This window comes from Gymnoscopelus microlampas (genome assembly GCF_963454915.1).
Source record: "Gymnoscopelus microlampas genome assembly, chromosome: 15".
Classification (NCBI taxonomy): Eukaryota; Metazoa; Chordata; class Actinopteri; order Myctophiformes; family Myctophidae; genus Gymnoscopelus; species Gymnoscopelus microlampas.
This window is the reverse complement of record NC_139952.1, coordinates 44,772,340-44,796,849: the sequence shown is the minus strand read 5'-3', so window position 1 is coordinate 44,796,849 and position 24,510 is coordinate 44,772,340. Positions and strand designations below refer to the sequence as shown.

At 43.5% G+C, this 24,510-nt stretch overlaps 2 protein-coding genes across 5 annotated transcripts in view; one reads left to right on the top strand and one right to left on the bottom strand.

Moving 5' to 3' along the window:
* Window positions 1-1,461: 1,461 nt before the first annotated feature.
* Window positions 1,462-2,886, bottom strand: LOC311061511 (cytosolic non-specific dipeptidase-like; the record flags this gene model as incomplete). The annotated part of the gene is made up of 1 exon (XM_084080170.1): window positions 1,462-2,886. One exon carries the CDS (start codon window positions 2,884-2,886, stop codon window positions 1,462-1,464), a length of 1,425 nt encoding a protein of 474 aa, XP_083936296.1.
* A 1,489-nt stretch (window positions 2,887-4,375) lies between these two features.
* LOC311061563 (uncharacterized protein) overlaps window positions 4,376-24,510 on the top strand; it is a 29,159-nt gene continuing 9,024 nt past the window's right edge. For 2 of the 4 annotated variants that reach the window (XM_084080233.1, XM_084080232.1), the window contains exons 1-11: window positions 4,376-4,730; window positions 6,670-6,738; window positions 10,110-10,134; window positions 14,488-14,574; window positions 14,894-15,042; window positions 16,296-16,436; window positions 17,747-17,798; window positions 18,499-19,681; window positions 20,472-20,577; window positions 21,659-21,748; window positions 22,360-22,461. In XM_084080233.1, coding sequence (XP_083936359.1) covers window positions 4,671-4,730; window positions 6,670-6,738; window positions 10,110-10,134; window positions 14,488-14,574; window positions 14,894-15,042; window positions 16,296-16,436; window positions 17,747-17,798; window positions 18,499-19,681; window positions 20,472-20,577; window positions 21,659-21,748; window positions 22,360-22,461 — 2,064 coding nt within the window. In that variant the 5' untranslated portion in view covers window positions 4,376-4,670. The remainder of the gene's footprint in view (window positions 4,731-6,669; window positions 6,739-10,109; window positions 10,135-14,487; window positions 14,575-14,893; window positions 15,043-16,295; window positions 16,437-17,746; window positions 17,799-18,498; window positions 19,682-20,471; window positions 20,578-21,658; window positions 21,749-22,359; window positions 22,462-24,510) is intronic. The other 2 variants (XM_084080234.1, XM_084080235.1) reach the window with 2 other exon arrangements.

Sequence of the window (24,510 nt, the reverse complement as noted above, 5' to 3'; positions counted from 1 at the left end):
CATTATTTTAAACTAGTCTACTGTAAGATGCTCAGTTGCTTCACACTGCTTGACAAGTGCCCCACTGATTTCAAAACCAAACCTTTATAACAATTTGTTTTTGTACATAAAAGGAAGGTTATTCTAAAGAATAAATAAATGGAGATATAAACTTAAATGTTTGGGTTTGCATACAATATCTGACACTGTCCAGTCAGCTACTATGCTTGGAATCCAGATCCTGCCCAACAGGGATATGCAGCTACATGCATTTCTTGCACATGCATTTCTTGTACACATTTCGCCATTCTTATTTAAATTTAGGCCGATTTATTTTCTTCCTATCATGTTTCTTTATGATCTTGTGCTACATCAAACCATCCAGACTTCTCAGGTCATCTGGGTCATCAGTTCTGCTTTCTGATAGTATCTATATTTTTGAATAGCCAAAGAAATCTAAAAAAGACACAGATTCTTTCCCGGTCTTAATGGGTTAAAGGCTTAGAAGGCCCTAAAAAATAAGTCCTGTCTGAACTCACTTCATGAGGTGAAACGGACAGATCTGATTAGATCTGGCCGTTTCACCCTCATGAAGGCTGAGAACGGGTTTTTGAACACGTTGGTCAACAGAATTAACCAAAAGGAAAGATTCTTATTAAGGCAGAAGTAGTCAAGCGACAGGATGGGCAAGTAACGCCAAAGGTGTGCGTTAGATATTTGGTATAAATCTCTCAAGACTTGTTTTGTTTGTTGTTTGGCACTGACTGTGCCAGCCAGCAGGGGTGTCAAACTCCTTTTAGGACAGTCATTTTCAACGAGCCTGGCAGCCACCCTCAGGGCCAACTGGAAAGGAGAGGGGGAAATATATATACATTTATATTATATTTTAAAAGGTAGTTTTCTTATAAGAAATGTAATTTCGATTCTAAGATTAATGTGCCAGTTTAACCCCTTTAAACCTAGCACCCCTTTTTTTGGCATGTCATTATATTTTCATGTTTAAAAACAGTGAAAATACATGCTCCCAGCGGGTAGCAGCATGACACATTGTTCTGCTGTGTTTTCTTTTAGTTTTTTATTCTGTTATATTATATATTACTGGGGTTTTCAACCAGTGGTCCTTGAGGGGGTTCCAGGGGGTCCCCAGCCAAATTAATAGTTAACAACCAAATTGACCCTTATATGTCTGTAACTGTACAGAGTGTACAAATGTACAGAGTGTACAAATGGAACCAAATGGAACGGGTCCATTTGGTTCCATTTGTACACTCTCAGAGTTAAATGAACACTGATGATGGTGATACAGTGTAGATTGGGACCCCCAAGAAATCTAAATGGTTGAGTCCCTGGCATATCTCTTCAAATGGGGGTCCCTGGGCTAATATTTGTCAATTTGGGGGTCCTTGACGCGAAAAAGGTTGAAAACCACTGATATATTATATATGTTATATTTATTCTGTTGTGACCGGTCCGTGTCCGCATTCACTCCAACTGAGATACCTCATAGAAGTACGCACCAAGCATCTTGATACCTTGAACATAGTTGGTTCTGTTGATCTTCTCGTTCTGAGAGTGAGCCCCGTCATCGGAGGATCCCAGGGGGAGCAACATGACGTTACATCCTGTGGCCTCCTGGAAGGTCAGAGTCACCGGAATGCTGCCGCCCTCACGAGTCAGGTCGGGCTCCACGCCAAACACGGTCTTCATGGCCTTTCGACCGGCCATGTAGTGTGGGTGGTTGAAGTCCGACACCCAAGCCTTGGCCCCGTGTCCCATGTAGACGTTCAGCTTATTGGGACTCTCCGATTCGGCAAACTTCTTCTGCAGGTGACCGATGACCTGTTTCTCCACGACTTTGGGGTCCATGTCCGGGACCAGGCGAACGGAGAACTTTCCGATGACCTTGCGGGGAATCACGGTCTTGGCCCCGCCGTCCGAGAAAGCCCCCTCGATTCCATGGAGAGAGAGGGATGGGTATCTCCAGCGGTGCATTAAGATCTGCTCCTTGGTGTCGTGAAGCAGCTTTTTAGCCCCGACGTCCTTGCAGTAGTCCTCCATGTCAAACTCGATCTTGTCATAAAGTTGCTTCTCCTCGTCTGTGAGAGGGGCCACGTCTTCGTAGAGCCCCGGAACCAAGATCTTCCCCTTCTCGTTCACCAAGGAGCTCATGAGCACGATGAGGTCGGTCATGGCTTCGTGAACAGAGCCACCGAATACGCCAGAGTGGAGGTCCTTGTCGCAGCACTCCATCTCGATGAAGAAGTAGCAGATGCCTCTCAAACCGTACGTGATGCAGGGTTTGCTCTTGCCCAGCCAGTAGTTGTCCGAGATGCAGACGTAGTCCACGTCCTTTAAGAAGGTGTCTTTGAGAGAGAAGACCAGTTCGTCCAGGCCGTCGGATCCGGACTCCTCCATCCCTTCAAAGATGAACTTGAGGTTGATGGGAAGCTCCTGCTGAATCTTCTGGTAAGCCTCGATACAGTTCAGAAAGGCCAGCACCGGACCCTTGTCGTCTGTGGAGCCTCGTCCGTAGAGCTTCCCATCTTTCTCCACCAGAGTAAAAGGCTCTGTATCCCAGCCATCCTCCACATTAGCCGGCTGGACATCGAGGTGGCCATAGATACACACAGTCTTTTTGCCCGGGTCCGAGCCCAGTTGCCCCAGGATGATCGGGGGCAAGGGAATCTCCTCTCCGGAGGGAAGCTTCTGCTTGCCAATGTCCACCAGCTCCACTTTACCCCCCAGCTTCTCAATGTCACCGGCCGCCATCTCCATCATCTTCTTGATCTCCCCTCGCTTCTCAGGCCATGCCGACACACTCTGAACCGCCACCCATTGGGCGAGGCGCTGAACGTACAGCTCCTGGTGTTCGTCCACGTATTTGAAAAGCGCTGATAGATCAGACATCTTTGCCAGTGACCGTTGTGCAAACTTACTTTACTTTATATGATAAAAAAACTGCTCTTTTGGTTGGTATTAAAGTTATAAACTACTTGATGAGAGATAACACAAGACTCCGATTTATGTGTCCAGTGTGTGACGTCAGCCACTTACAGTATGACGTATCTATGATGCATCACTCCAAATATGGGGAAGGTTTCAACCCTCACTGACTTCCAGTATGAAATGTATGTTAAATATTAGCCTAGTGGCAACATGCTCAGGAAAGTGGGCACTGATTGTCGGTTTGTGAGAATAGCTCTGGATAAACACACACACACACGCACGCACGTAGGCTGCACTTTTAATACTGTCTGTAATAATTCTACCTTTTCAATATTGTGACACATTTGTTATTGTATGCTAATTCTTGATTAATCTAAATCTTGCTGGCTGGAGGCTTTAGGAGCAGTTTTAGATGAAAACAGGGGGAATTTGTTTAAGGCCCCCTTAAACTTGGACCAGTTGGCAGTTTAAGATGCTTAATTGCTCCACACAACAAGTGCCCCGCTGATTTCAAAACCAGACTTTATAACCTAATGTGTTCCTTAAATACGCAAAGCAAAGTTATTCTAAAAAACAAAAACAAATGAAAGGAAGGAGAAATAAATAAGCCTATCTGTTGGGTGGTTTACAGCCATAGAAGGAATTACATATCGTGTCCAGAAGGTGGCGCAACGAGTCGTTGTGACATGATTTTGTGAACCCAGAAGCGAGGCAAAAGGTGCGCTCGTTTTGTTCCACTGCCTGTGGGCGGGATCAGAGCCTTGGGCGGGGTGTGGGTTTGCGTTCCCGCTCATCTGGGCTGCCCCGGCGAGGAAGACAAGCAATGTTGCCATGTCTGCTTATTATAAGCAACTTTGGGCTTGTTTTGCTGTAAAGCTAATTGCTTGAAAATATTGGTGGTTGCGGGTTGCGTTTTTTGGGGGCATATTTAATTTCATTTTTAAATTATTGTTTAAATCAGTGGTTCTCAAATATGTTCATGACAAGGACCCCCAAATGAATATTTAGCCTATATTTGTCCCTCCCTAACCTACCCCCATCTGAAAATGTTTTGCGCCAGGGAGCTGTACCAGACCTTCCAAATATTACACAATTTATTTCAAGATTTTTTTAAATAGCTACATATATAACTCTTTGCCAAAAATAGCCGATCTACAAGCTCACAACGCCTATAGCAGCGGAGGCGTTGTAAGCTTGTAGATCTGCTATTTTTGGCTAAAGTTCTCCTCAGAAAAAGGGATGCTAGGGTTCAAGTGGTTAATGTAAAACAAAATAATCATATCACACAAAGATTTGGGGGACCCCCTGTAGTAACTCTGAGGACCCCCCTAGGGGTCCAGGACCCCTGTTGAAGACCTCTGGTATAGTTGCTTCTTTCGGGCTTGTTTTCATAGACCTGGTTGCTCATTTCTCTCGCAAAAAAATCTGGCAACACTGAAGCACACAAGAAATGAATCACTAGTACTATGTGTGTAGCTCTTGTTGTGTTGACTTAACGTGGGCTTCGTTTGTCCATGAACACACACTATATAGACCTTAAACACGTAACGTTACAGAAGAATTGTATTAATTATCATTTGACACACACGTTAGTGTAGGGATATATCCGCCTATCCGGGCCGTGTAAACACTGTTTACGGAGCAGGACATTAGCCGTTAGCAGCTAACTTTAGCTATAGGCTAGGCTAGCCCACGTAGCAAGTGAGCTAACGCGTATAAACAAGAAGCAGAAGACAATAGAAACGATGGAGGTTCTGGAGACACCGTATGAACAAGAGATCACGATCGATTTCATCGAATGCCAGGTGAGCATTAAACCAAGTGTATGCTAAAACTACTCAGTGGTGGAAAGTAACTAAGTACATTTACTCAAGTACTGTACTTAAAGTACAATTTTGAGGTATTTGTACTTTACTTGAGTATTTCCAATGTCCAATACTTTTACTTCTACTCCACTACATCTCAGAGGCAAATATTGTACTTTTACTCCACTACAATTACTTGAAAACTTATAGTTACTAGTTACTTTTCAGATATAAATTATGATATTACGAAACATACATTAACCACTTTAGCCCTATTTTGTACCTAGGCTATTTGAAAATAGCAGATATACAAGCTCACAACGCGTCGCTTGTGAGCTTGTAGATCTGCTATTTTCTTCCTGTTTACATTGATATTTTCACAATGTTGGCCTCTTATATTATTTGACAATTTGTACAATGTTTGACCAGTTTTTATTGTATAGTTTGTTGATTACTTTTCATGCAGTCATGGTCTTTTTTTTTAAGGTATTAAAAAGGTTTTAAAGGTCCTTAAATTGTCACTTCACTGTCATCTGAGGACCCCCTAGGGGTCCTGATGATGTAATTACAGTGTTTCTTAAAAGTTTTCATGTCAAGGACCCCAAAATTGATGTATTTGTATTTACATGCACACCCGTCTGAAAAGACTGGTAACACTTGCTAAAATAATATGCATCCCCATGTCTACAATGCATTATACTTATAAATAATGCATTATAATCAGCTTATAACACTGTATAATTATAGTCATAAGAACTAAAAAAGAATCATCATGCTTCATTAACAATAATCATAACATGTTATAAGGCTTTTTTTTTTTTTACAATGACTTATTATAAGTCATAAGTAATATCAAGGTTCAAGGTCTTTATTAATGTCCCAGAAGGGCAATTAGGTTTACAGCAAGAGTAGTGGTTTAAAAGTTAAAACATACAGACAGTACAGGACAACAACAGACATGAAACACCATAGCATAAACATAAGTCTGGGCGCATCTAGTGCAAGATAGGTTGCTGGGACCCCCGAGGATCCTTGAGCGGGTTCCAGGGGGTCTCCACCAGCAAAATTGGTTAATTATAGCATATAATTCCGTTTAAACCACTTTAACCCTTTTATACACCGGTTATTTGAAAATAGCAGATCGACAAGCTCATTAGAGACATGGGATGCAATTAGCAAGTGGAGAACCAGTGCGTTAATGCAGTGTTCATTTCGTTGGCTAAAACTAGAACGCAAAATGTTCATCGACTACGTGTTTTCACTGACAAAAACCCAATGAATTAAATAAAAACTAAGCTATGATGACTAAAACTAAGACTAAATATATTGACAATTTCGTCAACAAATAAAAACCAGACTAAAATGTTAGGGAAGGACTGGTGGAGAAGAGATCCTGTAGAACAAGTAATTCAATGACTTGTTCTAGACAATTACTGTAATTATCTAGCTGGCATGTTTTAACCCATTAAGACCTGAGGCGATTCTTAAAAATGTTTTCTAAATCCTAAAAAAAAAATGTTTTCAAGATTTTTCAAAAATAACAGATCTACATCTGCTATTTTTGAATAGCCAAAGACATCTCAAGTGACACAGACGCGTTCCAGGTCTTAATGGGTTAAGCATGCAACAAGGTGTAAAATCAGTCATTACCACACCATCAACGCCCGGCAAAATACATTGTGTGTCGTCAAAATCAACTGTCGATTTAGTCAGACTAAAATCATATGATATTTAGTCGACTAAAACTTTTCAGACGACTAAAATGAAATGAAATTGTATTCAGAAGACTATGACTGAACTAAATCAAAATTTGCTGTCAAAATTAACACTGGTTGTATGGAATGCTGATATATATATATATATATATATATATATATATATATATATATATATATATATATATATATATATATATTCTTTTCATCTTTTCCCTCTCCAGGTCTGCAATAAAACCATAAGGGGTGATTCGTTGTACAAAATCCACCTGACCACCGCTGGACACATGAAGGTACAGAGCTCAAACATTGCAGCTTGCTTGTGCATTTAAACAATTTAACAACATTCTTGATTGAGGTTAAACAGCCACTCTCTGTAGTATCTCTAGTTCAGGGGTAGGCAACCTTAGGCACGGGTGCCAGCATTGGCACAGGGAAGGGTGATTGCTGGCATAAGTGTGAGAGAGAGAGAGGATTTGGGGTTTAAAATGTAATATATATGTATTATTTCATCTGCAAATGACATCCTGCACATAATTATGCATTCATTCAAACTGTGAATTCTTACTGGGGTGGGAATCTGGGAGATCCAGTAGGTGGGTGGGTTATTGTCTAATGATCATTACAATGTCCTGTTGTGGCAGAAAATATGTCAAAAGAAGAAACGGTAAAGGTTACATTTATGGATAATCAGAATCTGTTCGAAACACTGTATTCTCATGTGGTGTCATAATTAAACTTAATGTTGATACGGACACACTGACTATCAAGACATTTACCTAATCGAGAATATAAAAAAACATGGCACTTAGCGTCCAAAAGGTTGCCGACCCCTGCTCTAGGTTGTTCTGTTTTTGTTCACACCCTTGTGTGCACACATTATTGCTCAGTGTACCCTGCTATGTGCCCATATTCAATGGTTTATCATTTGTATAGCCTTCTTCTCCCATGTGGACACCAAGCAGCTTCTCGTGTGTCACCTCTCTTGGATCACTGTCCTATTATACAGGAATATGACTCATTTTTGAATCCCTTTGCGTTGGTACTTCACACTTGCACTTCAATGTGAATTGATCTGCAACAGTGCTGTTGAAGTCAGCGTTCTCCGATGTCAGGTAAAGTGTGTCTTTGCTGGAGTTCATTCTGACTTGGAACTTCAATTCCTCTTGTTCGCCGGCACTGTCTTGCCTTGCGCTTTAATGTAGCTGCATCATCCAATCTGCCACCGGAAAATAATCACATTTTGCTGACATAGGAAAATCAGTAGCCGTACTGTTAAGAATTTAGAGTGAGTCTACATAAAGAGTTTGTATCCTTGATATCAAATATCAAAAGATTTGTATTTTTTTTTGTTCATCTTTCAAAGTCATTGACTTTCTGTCCCCATATTTCCTTTCAGTCTCCTGGGGAGAGATGATGCTTCCGACGTTCATGGTTTTTGGGGCATTTTGAAGACGCTTGTCTTCAAGAGGCCACTATTCTCAACATGCACTTTATGATTCATCCTGGGAAAGCCAATGTGGTGATCCAACACATCCAGAATATAGTCCTTCAGAGTTTGGCACCCGTGTCTGCCATGCTCCCTCACACCATCTGCACGTCTGTGCTAACCTTTTTTTCTGGTTTAAGTGTGACTTCACCCAAGGCTGTATCATTTTACATACAGTAGTCATACATTTCTTATCTTGGTCTAGGTTGATGATTGTGGCCACTATGAATCATGTGATCCAACACAAGCATTGCAGTTTTTTTGTTGTTGTTGTGATAAATGCTTAGTTGCGTTCCTATCGGAATAACATGCTAGCTCCAGTGGAGCCAGGTTCTGTTGCAAAATGGGTTTCAGCTGGAGGTCTTCTGGGCATCTGTCGTCGTGTGGTGCTGCTGCTGTTCCCTGCGCTGAACACGTTCTTGCCCAAGTGCTCCTCTGCAAACGGGTGTCCTGGGAACAACTGTTGCCATAACGTTTTATTAAACAGAGGACATTTCTTTTCCTCCTCTGGCCGCTTCAAGGGGCTCTACAGTGAATCACACGAAGGCTTGATTTTCTTGTCGTTTTGCCAGTGCCATGTCTTGTGGCCATCATGGCTAAAAAAAACTGTGTTTTCTACTGATCGACTGTTTTGACTACTGCCCGAGACGTATTCAAAGTGGTTGGTTTGGATCATCCAGTTACAACTATCCTTTCAGGAGGTCACTGAGACACTGCACACCTCATCATGCTGTGCTGTCCTACGCCATTCTCTCTCTCTCTCTCTCTCTCTCTCTCTCTCTCTCTCTCTCTCTCTCACACACTATTCAATGTGTGGTGAAAATGGTTGAAAGGAGGATGCAGCACTGACATAGGGTGCAATGCAAGGGTGCGGACAAGCCGATGCCAACTCGGGACTCTCCTGTCCACTCCTTCTTATCCAGCATCAGCATCCAGACAGAGCTCTGCAGTGTCCACATAGGTGGTGCACCCCCCCCACTTCCCCTTCCTATCTGGGACATTGGTTTGGCTCCTCCCACAGTATCAGTTGGCTCGCCAACAGCTCCGGGTGCCTGACACAGTGCCCAGCCAGCCCCCCCCCCCCCCCCCCTCTCTCTCTTAACTTGTACGTGACCAGCGGGAGACCGCTGTAGAGGTCAAGGTCTCTGATGTGGTCCTCCTCCCATGTGACATAAAGTGCCATGCGTAGCATTCTGGTGTGGGCTGCGTCCAGGGCCTCTTCCTCAGTGCTGTAGTGTGAGCGTTGGCGCAGCACCAATTCTCATTTGTTTTGCTGGTAACCCATTAAGACCGGGAAGCATCCGTGTAACCAATTTAACCATTCTTTTTATACTTTGTCTATTCAAAAATAGCAGATATACAAGCTCATAGAGCGGCACCTGCGCTATGAGCTTGATTTTTAGATTGAAAAATCTTGATTTTTTTTTGTAAATCTTTGAATGTATATATTTTAAAGGAAACATTTTTAACTAAAATATTTACTCCTGGGGGTGGGCGTAGGGTCCCTAGAACAAAATATTTTGAGATGGCGGTCCGCGGCCAAATAAATGTAATTTCGGGGGTCCTTGACATGAAAAAGTTTTGTTCCAGGGGACCCCCCAGAAGCAAAGATTTGAGTTAAAAATGTAGTTTAAAAAAATATGTATATATTCAGATCAAGATTTGCACAAATGTTCACGATAAAATAAAAAATAGCAGATATACAAGCTCATAGCGCGGCACTCGTGCTGCGCTATGAGCTTGTAGATCTGCTATTTTTGAATTATAGTCAAAGTATAAAATAATGGTTATAGGCTATAGCTAAAAATCTAAATGACACGGATGTGTTCCTGGATTTAATGGGTTAAACATGTTCTAGAAAAGAAGAAGGCTAGTAGCGATACACTGCTAATGCGTAAGAAGGGTGAGATGGGAAATAAATGCAGTAGCTTACGAATGCTGGTGAAATAAATGCATATAGATTAAGTCTTTCACCTCTACTACACCTCAAATGAGCTGTGGTGTTGGTTAACTGTTATCTGTAGCGATGGAATGTGTGTTCCCCATGATATAACCATGTCTCCTGTTTGTAGCAGTGGTGAAATTGGCCATTTTGACCAGTGGACAGTTTACCAAATAATGCTGTTCAGTGCTGACTGACTTGACTTTCATGCTCTCCTTTTTTGTTCCTGGCAGAAAGAGGATACATTGGTTTTTCAAGGTAAGTAGCTCCTATCTAAACACACAGAAACGTTATGGTCACCCTGTGGATGACCTGATTTATCTTCAGACATTATAGACACACTTCTGATTTTATTTTATTTTATTTTATTGACGGTCAGAAAGATATTACAACATCTCATTATTATTTCTATTTTCACATTTTATTCTGGACCTCACTGCCCTTAGCATTCACACATAATGGAAAAAGAAGGCAAGTGGGTGCACCAGTTGTAGCTTCCTCAGCACACACAAAAAAAGGAAACTGAATTCAGTTACAATTCAGTTATTTATAATCAGTGGCGTGCACAGACATTTTGAGGGGCAGGTGCTCAAGTAAATTATACTTTTATTTGTTTACTTGGTCTGCTCTTTTTTCCCTCTACACCTATACCTCTTTGCCAAAAATAGCCGATCTACAAGCCCACTGTGGGCTTGTAGATCGGCTATTTTTGTCTAAAGTTCTCCTCAGAAAAGGGATGCTAGGTTTCGAGTGGTTATGGTAAAAAGAAAAATCATATCACATAAAGATTTGGCGGACCCCCTGTAGTAACTCTGAGGACCCCCTTGGGGTCCCGGATCCCCTGTTGAAGACCACTGCTGTAAACTGAAAAAAAACAACAACTTTTTTTCCCTTTTTTTCAAAAGGGCACTTCTGGTCAAGAGGGCAAAGGGCAGGTGCTCTAGCACCACCTAGAGTCTATCTGTGCACGTCCCTGTTAATAATGCACCATATAGAAAATAATGATCATCTTGACTGTCAGCAGTTTTTGGTGTAAGGAAGTAAATATTGGATAAAGCACGTAGTTTGAGAGCCGATGTAGACAAACTGAAACCTTTCCATTTAAGAATGGGCCTTGGCTGTTTGTTTGCGAATCATAACCCACATAGTCAAGTCTCTCATGTAAAATCTAGTTCTCTGGGAATACAGTTTTATTACATCATTTGTAGAACCAGTCAGTGCAGAGGAGCCTATGATGGGGCATGAGGAATATGATGTCATATTTGTGGTAAAAAAAAAAAAAGAAAAACACCTACTCTGTCATTATGAAATGAAAAATGCACTTTATAGTGTGTTTTAACAGTTATTAAAAACCAATTAGAAGATTTATCTTCAATTATTTGGTGTTTTGATGGTTCCTGTGGGTAAGTAGCCAAACATGGACAACATGGCAACATCTTTCAGCAATCTAAAACATAAACCGTTGGTCTTGGTGTCTGTTCCTAAAAAAAATAAGAGCGTGCGCTTCTTAACAGAGTTGCACCAGTGTTGCAACAATCCCACGAGGACCGTTCCAGCATAGAAGATGCCAATTTCTACACCCACAATAGCCTCAACAGTCCAGAATCCAACCACAAGATAGTTTGTTGAAAGGCATTCTGGGACACGCAGGAAACCTCTAACTGAAGCAGACGGAAGTTACACACACACACACAACATTTGTGGTCACTCTTTACAAGTCTCCACATTTCTGTCGGGTGTGAATGGAAGACTTCTTGAAGGGCGATACGGTGCTGCATGCAGTTAACTACATGTACAGCCACGCCCCCCTTGCCCCAATTTACCCCTCCCCTCTAAAATCCAACAAGATCCGAGATTTCCTTTCATGTCTCTGCCGTTGCCTATTTTGTTCTCATAGGCTCACTGACTCACCGACCAGGAATAACCCAGTTGTTTAGGTCATTTTTTTTAATGAGTGAATGCACTCGGAGCATTCTGAAGATGCATTTGAACTTGAATGAGTCGGCCAAGAACCCAAGACAAGGTAGCCTGAGACCAGACGAATCTGTCGGTGCAAAAAAAAAATTGCCCTCGGCGATTTGGGTCTGGCACCGCTCCATTGTGAATCCATTTCCTGCTCCAGAAGTCTAGGGTGACCAATCAGGGCCCAGTATTCAAATATGGGAGACTGTGATTGGTAGTTGGTTGTAGGTCTAACCAACAGAGCCATTGTTTTGATCCCGCCCCTTGGGGAAAAAAAAAACGTCCTCATAGAGGCACCAGACTCATATCCACGCAGTGATATAGTCTGGCTACGCGAGGCTAAAGACCAGGATCCATCATCAAACGACAAAGCTCGCATGAATTTAGAACTGTGCTTTCAATCACCGCTCCTGGAGTTAATGGGGTTTTATACAACCACCATGGGGATCTGAAACCACCATCTATCTGCTTAGCGGTCATTTTGTTTGACGATAGCTTTGCATTACAAACCAGTATATTTACCTTTTTAAATTATTATTATTACTGGTTTGATGCGTTTCCTTCTCATTTAGGCATTTCACAATAGCCCTCAATGACAGACTGTTGTTGGGAAACCACAGCGTGGGACTAACAATTCTGTATTTTTTTCCCCCTCCTCATTTTAATCACATCCAAGGAACGTTCTCTTTAGTCTGTATTACCTATAACTTGAGGGTCTTTTCCTATTGCCTATGGGCAAGCAGGCCGGAAGTAGCCTGGTTCCAGAGAAAATCTGCCATTGAAAATTAGGTCCGGCCCCTCTCAGTTGAGATTGGATTTATCTCCCTCCGAAGTTGTGAGGGACCAATCCCTCCGAGTATGCGAATATGGGTCGAGTTTATCACAGGGAGGCATTTCTTTAACCCATTGATACCTGGAAACGCATCTGTGTCACTTTAGATGTCTTTGGCTATTCAAAAAATAGCAGATATACAAGCTCATAGCGCGGCACCGAGTGCCGCGCTACGAGCTTGAAGATCTGCTATTTTTTGAAAAATCGTGAATTATTTTTTTAAATATTTTTTTCCAAAAAAAACTGTTAGGATTTAGAAAATGTTTAGAAGCGGCCTCAGGTCTTAATGGGTTAAAATCTGTCCCCTTGGTAATGCACGTTCCATACAGAGATTCCAGACTAATATATCTACGCAGTGATATTAGCCTGGCAATGCCAGGCTAGGCCGGAAGGGGAGTGAGATTCATGGGTCAAGAACATTTGCCTATACCACCTGGAACGTGTTCCCTTCATTTTAACTGTCCTAATCAATCAGAGGGCAGCTATTGAACAGTGCTCGGGGAGCAGTGAGAGGAGGCTCAAGGACATTATGACACAATGTGGGAAGGGATCCGGGAACTTTCTGATTCCCAGGCGGGCTGCTCTACCTCCAGAGCCACTGGCGAGATCATGAGAAGATGGTGCCTTGCTTTGGGTGCAGTGAACCTGGATATTATGGACATGGATACAGAACTCATAACACTTGAGGACCCCCACCCAGAAGAAAAGACCACACATGTGTTCCGCTGATGGGAAGGAGACGTTCCTCTCTTGGCCCAGTAACCTCTTCGGAAGTCCCGGCTGTATTTGTACATGACATGAGGTCCGGTCCACCACCGCGCTGATGATGTCAGAACCTGACCCAATGGGTCACAAGATGTTCTGATGTAATCCATGCAGAATGTCATGTCCTACAGTGACATCATTTGGGTGAACTAAAACTTGCGCCACACAGATATCTTTTCTACCCCTTCATAAGTTAACCCATTGAATCCGGGAACGCATGTGTGTCATTTTTGATTTTTTTAGCTATAACCATTATTTAACCATTATGATATACAAGCTCATAGCGTGGCACAGAGTGCCGCGCTTGTAGATCTGCTATTTTTTGAAAAATCATGAAAATGTGTGCAAATCTTTGAATACATATATTTTTAAACTGGACATTTGTAACTCAAATCTTTGCTTCTGGGAGTCCCTGGAACAAAATATCTTGAGAGGGGGGTCCACGGCCAAATACATATAATTTTGGGTGGTCCTTGACATGAAAAAGTTTGAGAACCACTGATATTATAGCAACATGTGTTTTTTTTTCAGAAAACTGTTAGGATTTAGAAGACATTTGTAGAATCCCCCAGAAGCAAAGATTTAGAGTTACAAATGTGCAAAAAAGATTTGCACTATGAGCTTGTATATCTGCTATTTTTGAATAGCCAAAGAAATCTAAAATGACACGGATGCGTTCCCGGTCTTAATGGGTTAAAATATTGTTTTGAAATGATATAGATGAGACTGGGGAATTGGCACAATGAATACTGGGATTATTGATGAAGCCAATGTTTCGAGGCGTACAAATCACAAGCAAGATCTGCTTTGTAAAAATGTCATACCGAAATGTGAAAGCCAGACATTGAGCTGGCTTTGTGGTGCGTTTGAAACTTTGGAGCAATTATTGCATCAGTGAATCTCACAAAACATTTGCATTGCAGTATATGACCTCCAACATCATTGTCAAGTCACTACTGTGCACTTTTCCACCTAGATTAATTATGATCTAAAAAAACATGACACTATTGCAGTTTGTCTCTCGTTTAACTGCTATGCTTTGGCTTTGCTAGGGATTGCAGTCAGAAATTGCATCGTACCAGATTTCGCCGACATCGAGGAGTACCTACGATACCTGAAGCTTGACGAGCCCATCATCGGTGAATAAATGATTCAATCATGTTTTAAAGGGATAGTTCACCCCCAAAATGACTTTTCTTTTCTATCGATGGGGTGACTTGAATTCATGGATATTTATTTCGTTTTTGTCTCATTCCTTAGCCAATAATTTGATGACCGGCAGTGGTTCTGGTAGGAAACACAAAGAGTCTCCTTTGTGTCTCCTACCGGAACCACTGCCTACCGGTCCTCATTTTTGGGCTGAACTATCCCTTTAAAGTGCTCAATTGTTATTGCATGGGATCGTTATCTCTGTGTTTTTACATTGACGATCGCTTTGTTTCTCTTTTATTTTTCCAGGTTTGAACCATTTGGAAGAAGTGTCCCGCTCCGACCCCAATGACCCTCAGATAGGTCCCAGATACGCCTGTAGGCTGTGTGATCTGGACGCTAACCTTCCCAACATGGTCAACCACATCATCGGACGCAAACATCGTCAGAAATATCTGGTATGCGCCTGTGCTTATTCTCAGATTAAAGGGATAGTTCACCCCCAAAATGACTATTTTTTCCTATCGATTAGATCACCCCATGGAGACTTGAATTCATGGATTTTTTTTTTTTTTTTTTGCATTCCTAAGCCAATCATTTGATGACCGCCCGGCGGACCGGTAGGCGGCGGTTCCGGTAGGAGATACAAAGGAGATTCTTTTGATTCTTCATGAATTCAAGTGTCCATGGGGTGACATTTTATATCGATGTGAAAAAAAGTCATTTTGGGGGTGAACTATCTCTTTAACACATTCCATGCCAGAGGTTAATCTCATAATGTACTCACCAGTGCCAACGTTTTATTGTTGTTTTTTTGACGTCGCCATAGACCTTGTTAAAATCCTTATCTCCCTGCTTCTACCAGTGAAAACCACGTGTCAAACGGAGCATCCATGTTGTAGTTAGAACGGTTTATGTTAAACAGTGATCAGCGAGGAGAAAAAACTACAAAGAGAAAATGGCGTTTCAGTTTCGTCATTAGAACGGAGGCCGACGGGATCGGCAAAACCGGATCCCGAATAATTCCGTTTCCGGTGGTGTTACAATGAAATGTGCCCTATCGAAAATTGAAAAAAGTGCAATGTGAACTTTTTTTCGAAAAAAAGGAAAAAGCACCAGTTGGCGTAGATCTACGCGACTGGCACGTGGCGGCTTTAAATAGGTTCGCGTAGATCTACGCGACTGGCACTCAATGTGTTAAGCTGAAATGTGCAAGTTGGACCATTTTTTAACTCATTGAGTGCCAGAATTTTTTATTTTATTTAAACGTTTGGCAATTCTGGCACTCAATTTTACTACCTATGAGTATGTAAAAGAACAGAAACGAATAAACAAAAAATATTTAAAAATGATGTTGTCCCAGTGCCAGAGTTTTTTTCACAGAAAACAAAAAGTGCTTAGGAAGCGATACAGCCTTTTTCAGTTCTAAGTTAAACAAGGAGTGGATGGAGCTGCACACCTTCAGATGATGATATCTTGGGTTCTGAACATGTTTTTCAAAAAAAAAAAAAAAAAAAAAAAAAAAAATTTTTTTGTTTACTTATGCTAATTTTTCAAAAACACGTGAAACACGTTAATGGCACGTTGAGCCATAGCGCTAAAAACACGTGAAACACGTTAATGGCACTCAGTGAGTTAAATGGCTCTGTGATCTAAAATTAAAAAAATATATATTGAAAAAAAAAAAAACCCTGCTTTGAACTGGCTTCAGGAGGTGAAGCGGCCAGACCTGGTATCCTGGAACACCGCTGCCCCGTTTAGCAGCTCAAATTCGGGGAAAGTCATACGGACCAAGGCCGAAGTAGCCGAGCGACAGGATGGGAAAGGAACGCCAAAGGTCTGTGTCGTCACGGTCAGTCTCTCACCTGACTGTTTTTTATCTCTCTCTCTCTGTGTCTGTCTCTTAACTTCCACACTCGCACACTCTACTCACACCATAACCCATTAACTCTCTCAGTTCCAAGCCACGAGTTATCCCGAGTTTTTTCTGAATGCCCTCAGTGCCAGGACGAAAAATCCCGAGTTAAAAAATAATGATAATTGGAAAAGAATGTTCAGAACCCAAGATATCGTGATCCGAAGATTTGCTGCTCCATTCAGTCCTTGTTTAACTTATAACTGAAAAAGGCTGTATCTCGCTTCCTAAGCACTTTTTTTTTACTTTAAAAAAATGCTGGCACAGTATGAACATATTTTTTTATTTCATTGGCACTGAGAGTTAAGACCGGGAACGCATCTGTGTAACCACTTAAACCATTATTTTATACTTTGGCTATTCAAAAATAGCAGATATACAAGTAGATCTGCTATTTTTGAAAAATCTTAAATTTGTGCAAATCTATGAATATATATATTTTTTCAAAGCGAACATTTTTAACTCAAATCTTTGCTTCTGAGGGTCCCTGGAACAAAATATTTTGAGATGGGCGGTCGGCGGACAAATACATATCATTTTATCTATTTAAAAAAAAAACTGTTAGGATTTAGAAGACATTTATAGAATCGGAACCTCAGGCCTTAATGGGTTAAGTCCCGCTTCTGAGCGAGGGGGCGAGGATTGGACCGATAACGACGTCCAATACTGCCTATTTTCTCTCCTCTCTCCTGCACGTCATGTTGTATATTGGACACTTTATTTCTCTCTTATATGAGCTGTTTGACACGCACAACAAACATGCACGATTGTGTAAATAAAGACCCAAACGATGATTTATTTTATTGCTTCGTTTAGCTTCGATCACTGTTATTCAGATAGATATAAATGCACTTCAGTATCTCTTCCTGACAGTTTGATCAAGTGGGACACTTTCACTGTCAGACCGTTTACATTTAGGATACAGAGCCGATCCAAGTTTTGTCGGCTGTGAAACGTCCATTTTTGAAGTCCACGACAGTCCAGCTTTTAGACTCCCATCTCCCAGACAGCGTATTTATTTACATCCCATTGCCCGAATAGACGGTCCCGTCCAATAACAAAACAGATAGTCAAAACGTCCCGGCGATTCTCTTATCAACCCCCCTGGCTGTAAGACTGCTGGACTTGTTTCACTGCCAGTTCATACTGGCTTAAGCTTTATAGTGTCATTGAGTTGCTCAATAGTTTTTTCTTTAATACAATTCCTAATGTAATTGTTGTCTGTGCTATGTTTGTGTATGTTTCAGCCAATAAAGAAATCATTGGCAAAATCGGTCGGCAGATCAAACATCTCCAGAGGTATGGCCTTTACTTTGGAATCAGTGTTAATGTTGTTGACTAAAACTAAAAGACTAAGGTTTTGCTATTTAGTTGACTAAAACAGGACTAAAACTAAATGGTGTGTTAGTCAAGAGACTGAGACTAAATCATCATTTGCTGTGAAAATGAACACTGCTTTGGATTCTGTATGTGGCAGTTTGGGGTATTTAATGCATTGGTTCTCAAAGTGGGGGCCGGGGACCCAAGGGGTCCTTGAGGCAGTTCCAGGGGGTCCCCAGCTAAATGATGGATAGTTAGGAACCAAATGAACCCTTATATGGGTCTGTGACTCTGAGAGTGTACAAATGGAACCAAATGGACCCTAACAGGTCCATTTGGTTCCATTAGTTACAAATGGAACCTGAACTCTCAGAGTTAAATTAACATTGATTTTACAATATAAATGGGGGTCCCAGAGATAGAAATACCATTAAACGGGGGGTCCGTAGCCTAATGCATGTCAAACTGTGGGTCCTTGAAATTAAAATGGTTGAGAAACACTGCTAGAGCCGTAAAAATCTTCTCTTATGGGGGGGGGGGGGTCCCTGGCATATCGTTTCAAATGGGGGTCCGTGGGCTAATAAGTGTCAATTAGGGGGTCCTTGACATGAAAAAGTTTGAGAACCACTGATTTAATGAGCGTGTGTAACTTTTTTTTTTTGTTGCTTCTTCCCTGAAGTACCACCACAGCAAAAGAAGAAGCTAAACCAGAACCAGAGAGGTGTGCCGTCTCAGTCGCAAGAATTCACAGGTTTCCCAGGGGAGTACTCCCACCACTCGGGGCGTCCTCCTCTGGACGACCCACACATGATGATGCCACCCTATCGTACAAAGGACCGCTACACGTCGGCAGACGCAGAGAGAGGTGCCTATCCGGGCGAGGGGCCGCCGCACAGACTGGAGTTTGCAGAAGACGATTATAAGTCGATCTTAGGGGAGTACCGAGGAGACACGTCTAGAAGGAACTTCCCCGAGTCCAGTGGTGGTGCCAGGCGTCATCCTAGGGAGGAGATGACTTACGGACCGACGTACCGCGAGGAGGAGGAGGAGGAGGCTCCGCTTTACAGGAAGCCCTCGGCGGGAAGCGACCCGCTCAGGGAGTTCATGGAGGCCGAGCGCGGCCGCGTTCCTTCCGCCGAAGCCGCGGAGTCTCGTAAAAGGGCCTATCCGGGGCAACACAACCCTCACGGGGCGACGGCGTACGCGGGAGACGACCCGCACGGTCGAGCTTACCAGCCGGAGGGCTCCGAGCAGCAAGCCACTCCACCGGGTCTTCAGGGCAGGACCTCCATAGATTATTCCCACGGGAGGGTTCCGTTCGACATCGACAATCACCTCAGGCAACGGCGATCTCCCGGCGACCCCTACTCCAACCCCAGATCAACGGATCTCCACCCACGATCCTACCCTGGAGGAGGCGAGGGTCAAGACAGGGCGTACCCCCCCGAGGAAGACCCCTACCGGACGCTCCTCTACCCTGGGGCTAACCCGCAGCGGCGGTCTCTGGACAGGGAGCCCAGCAGACCTGGCAACGCTAACGGAGCGGGCGGCAGCAGGCGGGAACCGAGTGGCCAAGAGGCCAAGAGGCAGAGGCTCCTCGCCGAGCCAATGGAGTGGCAAGAGGGGCCGGCGGGAGGAGGAAGAGGCGGCGACCCCCCCGGCTTCGGGCTCAGGAGAGGTCCTCCTCCTCCTCTCGGGCCCAACAGACTCCCCGAAGGTGCCAGAGCGATGTCGGACATCCCGGAGCCGTTCAGACGCTTTCTGCAAGGGGCGGCGGACGACCAGATGAACGACGGGAAGAGACGGAAGAAGAGCCGCTTCTCAGATGCCACCGATGAGGAGATAGAGAGAGCCAAGGGGATGTGAGTCTTTATTCATTTGGTGGTTGTTGTTGTTGTTTTTTTTACTATTAGAGACATACAGGCAGCAGAGTCATCTGTCTAGGCCTGTCACCATTATTACATAATAATAGTCTAATCGAAATTATTTTAGATGATCGCAATTATGTTTGCATAATGGTCATAATCGTCTCCAGGTTGAAAAATGTTCACACATTTTCAAAATATAAAAAAAATGCAGAAATGGCATATGTACAAGCTTACAACTTGTAGATCAGCCATTTCTGCTATTTTTACATGTATACAATTATTAAATATTATTATTACGAAGCCTAAGAGGCAAACAGATCTTTTTTTGTTCATATGCTCCAATAACGTTCAATGGGCAAACACACAATTAAATCGTTAATCGCATGAATTATTCGAGTGACACAAAAGCAGCAAAAGAGAGATCTGGACATGATGAGGTTTCCACCAGGGTTGCCAGATCTGCTTATTATAATTTCCCACAAGATTTTGTTTAAAAATAGCCGATCTGCAAGGCTCACAACGCGTCGCATCGCGACGCGTTGTGAGCTTGTAGATCTGCTATTTTCAAATAGCTGATGTATGTACATTATATTATATTCTTTTGTGCTGGTTTTCCTAGACCTGGTTGCTTGTTTCTCTCACAGATTCTGGCAACACTGGTTTCCACCCGACCAGAGACGATATTAGTTTTATGAAACGCATCATCATCATCATCGTCTTCAGACCCTGTTCGTACGTCATTTTACAACCGTTTTCTTTTTTTTATTTTTATTCCCTCTTAAAGGCTGACTGATGAATACGCATCTCCAGATCAAGAGATGTACGGTGGTCCTCCTGGACCAGCTCCAGACCTCCATAGAGCTCAGAGACCAGGACCCTATGCCCAGCAGGTAGTCTTATCATTCAGTTCAATTACATCTGGCCAGCATTTTATTAATGGTTTTGACAGCTTTATCTAATCCAGGGGTCTTCAACAGGGGGGTCGGGGACCCCTAGGGGGTCCTCAGAGTTACTACAGGGGGTCCGCCAAATCTTTGTGTGATATGATTTTTTCTTTTTTAGATTAAAGGAGGAGTTCACCCAACTTATTTTCTATCAATTACACACCCCATGAAGCCTTGATTTCATGGATTTATTTTTGTTTTTGTGGCATTCCTAAGACAATAAGTTAATGACCGTGTATATTTCCGGTAGGAGACACAAATAATCTACTTTGTGTCTCCTACCAGATACATTAGCCGGCAGGAGACGGGAATCAAATTATTAGCTTAGGAATGCGACAAAAACAAAAAAGAATCCATGGATTCAAGGCTTCATAGGGTGTGCAATTGATAGAAAATAAGTCATTTTTTGGGTGAACTCCTCCTTTAACCACTTCAACCCTAGCATCCCTTTTCTGAGGAGAAACCAGGGGGGGAAAAAAAGCAGCGAAAGTTTAATCTGAAACACAATTTTATACAATTATTGTATAAGAGGGGGTCCCTGCTTCATCTCTCTCTCAGCTAGGGGGTCCTTGGCCTGAAAACGTTGAAGACCCCTGATCTAATCCATATAATGACTTACTAACCCAAGACAGGGAACACATCTGTGCCATTTTCGATTTCTTTGGCTATTAAAAAATAGCAGATCTACAAGCTCATAGAGCTATGAGCTTGTAGATCTGTTTTTTTTTCTATTTTTTTTTATCGTGGAAAATTGTGCAAATCTTTGAATATATATATTTATCAAAGCAAACATTTGTGAGATATTTTGTTCCAGGGACCTCCAGAAGCAAAGGTTTTTAGTTAAAAATATTATGTAGATCGTAGCTCCGTGCCATGAGCTTGTAGATCTGCTATTTTTGAATTGCCAAAAGTATAAAATAATGGTGTTAGCTCAAATCTAAAATGACACGGATGCGTTTTGTCCGTATTGAATGGGTCTTAATTGATGTGGCACATATGACTGTGATGATATCCTGTTCTTGCTTAGGGCCAGTACAACACTGAAAGTTACCCACGAGAGAACCCGGGCTCTTTCTCTGAGAAACCTCCAGAGTCTGGCAACGTCTTTGATTTAATGGTAAGCTCCAGAATCAGTCGGCGCTAAATGTGTAACATTTTTGTTGTTTATTTTACAACTATTCATTTCTATGGATATTCTTGACTCATGTTAACAGTCTACTTGTATGTGTGTGTTCGATGTGGGAAAATCAATTGGAATACAAAAGTTGTAGTTTGTCGTTTGATTCGGTACCGCCATATATTAGGAGGAAATGACTCGAGCTGAGACACAAGTTCCTGTTGAAGCCAAACTGTGGCCAGGTGTTTACTTACAGACCGGGAACATTACAGCACATTTATACCCAACCTCATTACACCATGTGACCACATGACAAGCTTTTTTCGATTCACAGTCGATTGACTTGCACGTTGATATCCCAGTTTGGTGCCTTGCAAAACTCTGTATTAAGGACTTTAAAGACCTTTTTTTTTAGATATTGGAAACTGTCTTCTGTCAGTCCTTCCATGTGTCTAATCGATGCAAAGAGCCCTTTGTTTCTCTCTCATATCACCTTGTTATACTTGCATTACGTATACTGTTGTGTTATAGTCCCTGCATAAAAAAAAAAAAATAACGGAATGCCAACTTGGAAGTGATTCCACTCTAATCTTTTCACTGTTTTCTACCAGAACAACATTGAGATTGAGGATGTGGAGGAGGCCGACTTCCTGAAGAGCAAACTCTGCAACCTTCTTAAAGAGTTCCAAGCCAAGAAGTTGGAGAAGACTTCGGTATGTTTCGCCATGGCCAGTGCATGCCAATATCCTGTTTAGAGTGGACCATGTTTATCCTTTGTAATAGATGATGTTCTTCTTCGTTTTGGTCGTGAGACACTCACTATGGGAAACAGCGCCATCTGGCGATGCAACAGAGCTACACAATACGCTCCCGGGGCCCATTCATTGGGCTAGAGGGTATATCACGTGACCGGCTGTCCCTTCCCCTCAGTGGAAGGGCATAAGAGGCCCGGTCGTGACGTAATACTTCCTCTTTCAGTTCCTCTGTTCGCAGATGATAACACGGCTACACGCTTGTTAAAAACTGAAATCTACTTTTATCGACGATTAATCTACTCTTTTTCGGACCCAAAGCGAGAAACCAGCTTTAGCCCTAAAAGCGGAGGCTAGGTTCAGTCACCCACGTTTTTTTTTTTCGCTCGACAGGACTCCAGAAAACTAACCTTTACCTACCTCGTGGTGAGCCGGCGTTAGCCCTTTAGCTGCTTCTTAGCCTAGCCGCTAGCTGCTACTAGCTTAGCTGTTTGGCTACATCCACAGCGCTAACCCCCCTAACCGCTGAGCTAACTCCCCTAATAGAGCTGTTAGCCTAGCTTTTTGTCGCTATTTTCCACGATGTCCGCTCCGATGAAAGCCCCCAGAGGCATCCCGTACCACCTGGGCCCTCTGCCGGCTAGACAGTGCGGCCTACCCGACTGCTCTGCCAACATCACACTCGATATGTGTTGGATGTCTCGGTGTCGCGCACGCCTTCTACGCGCTCTCCGACCCCGAGTTTTTCTGCGAAGCATGCGCCCGGTACTCGGTGAGGCTGCTTCGCGCCAGATACGGCCAGGCCACGGCCTGCGCCGGAGGCTTAGGCCATTGGTTCTCAAAGTGGGGTACGGGGACCCCCAGGGGTACTTGAGGGTTCCAGGGGGTCCCCAGCTAAATGATGGACAGGGACCAAATGGACCCTTATGAGTCTGTAACTCTGAGAGTGTACAAATGGAACCAAATGGACCCTAACGGGTCCATTTGGTTCCATTTGTACACTCTCAGAGTTAAATTAACATTGATTTTACAATATGAATTGAGGTCTCAGAGGTATGAATGCAATTAAATGGGGGTCCGTAGCCCTAATGCATGTCAAACTGGGGGGTCCTTGAAAATAAAATGGTTGAGAATCACTGCTAGAGAGCCGTAAAAACCTTCTCTTATGGGGATCCCTGGCTTATCTTTTCAAATGGGGGTCCGCGGGCTAATAAGTGTAACTTTGGGGGTCCTTGAAATTAAAAAGTTTGAGAACCACTGGCTTAGGCGATACTAGCGGTACTCGCTTGGTTCCCCAGAAACCCTCCCGCATCCCGAAACCGTCCTCGGCTGCTGCTAGCGGTGTTTCTCTTAAGTTCGCAGCACTCGGCGGGGACCACGGTACTCCCCCCAACTACACCAGGCCCTGTGGCGGGCGGCGCTAACCTTTCACAGGGCCGGGGTGATCATGCAGCGGCTGCCGCTGTATTCGTAGCTGGACCCCAGCTCCCACAGCACCAGGCTAACCAACCTCTTCCCCCCCCCCATCCCCCTTCGGCCCAGCCACCTCCACCCAGCGGATTACTCCAGCTGGAAGACGGGGAGCAGTCCATGGATGAGGACTCCTCCGCAGTCGAGGATGAGGAAGGCGAGTACGAGGGGGAGGAAGAGGACGAATCCGACGGCGAGGACTTTCCCGATGCCCAGGTGTCCTCAGACGTCCCCGTGACGAGCCCGGGGAGGGAGCGCGAGGGACGGGCCGCGTCCTCCGGCACTTCCGCCCCTCACCCCTCCGCTCCGACGAGCCAGGCGTCTCCCCAGCCCTCTGCGGCCCTGCCTGACGGAGCCCCACAGCCCCCCAAGCTCTCTGTCTCCACAGCCTTCGAGAGAGCGGTGCGTAGGTGTGGCCAAAAGCTCCAGGCGGTGGAGCCCCAGGCCTCCTCCTCCTCCACTCCGGTACCCTTCCCGGGCATGGCTGCCCAGGAGCCTCGCCGCCCCCGCTTCAGGAAACTACCGGTAGCCAGCGCCTTC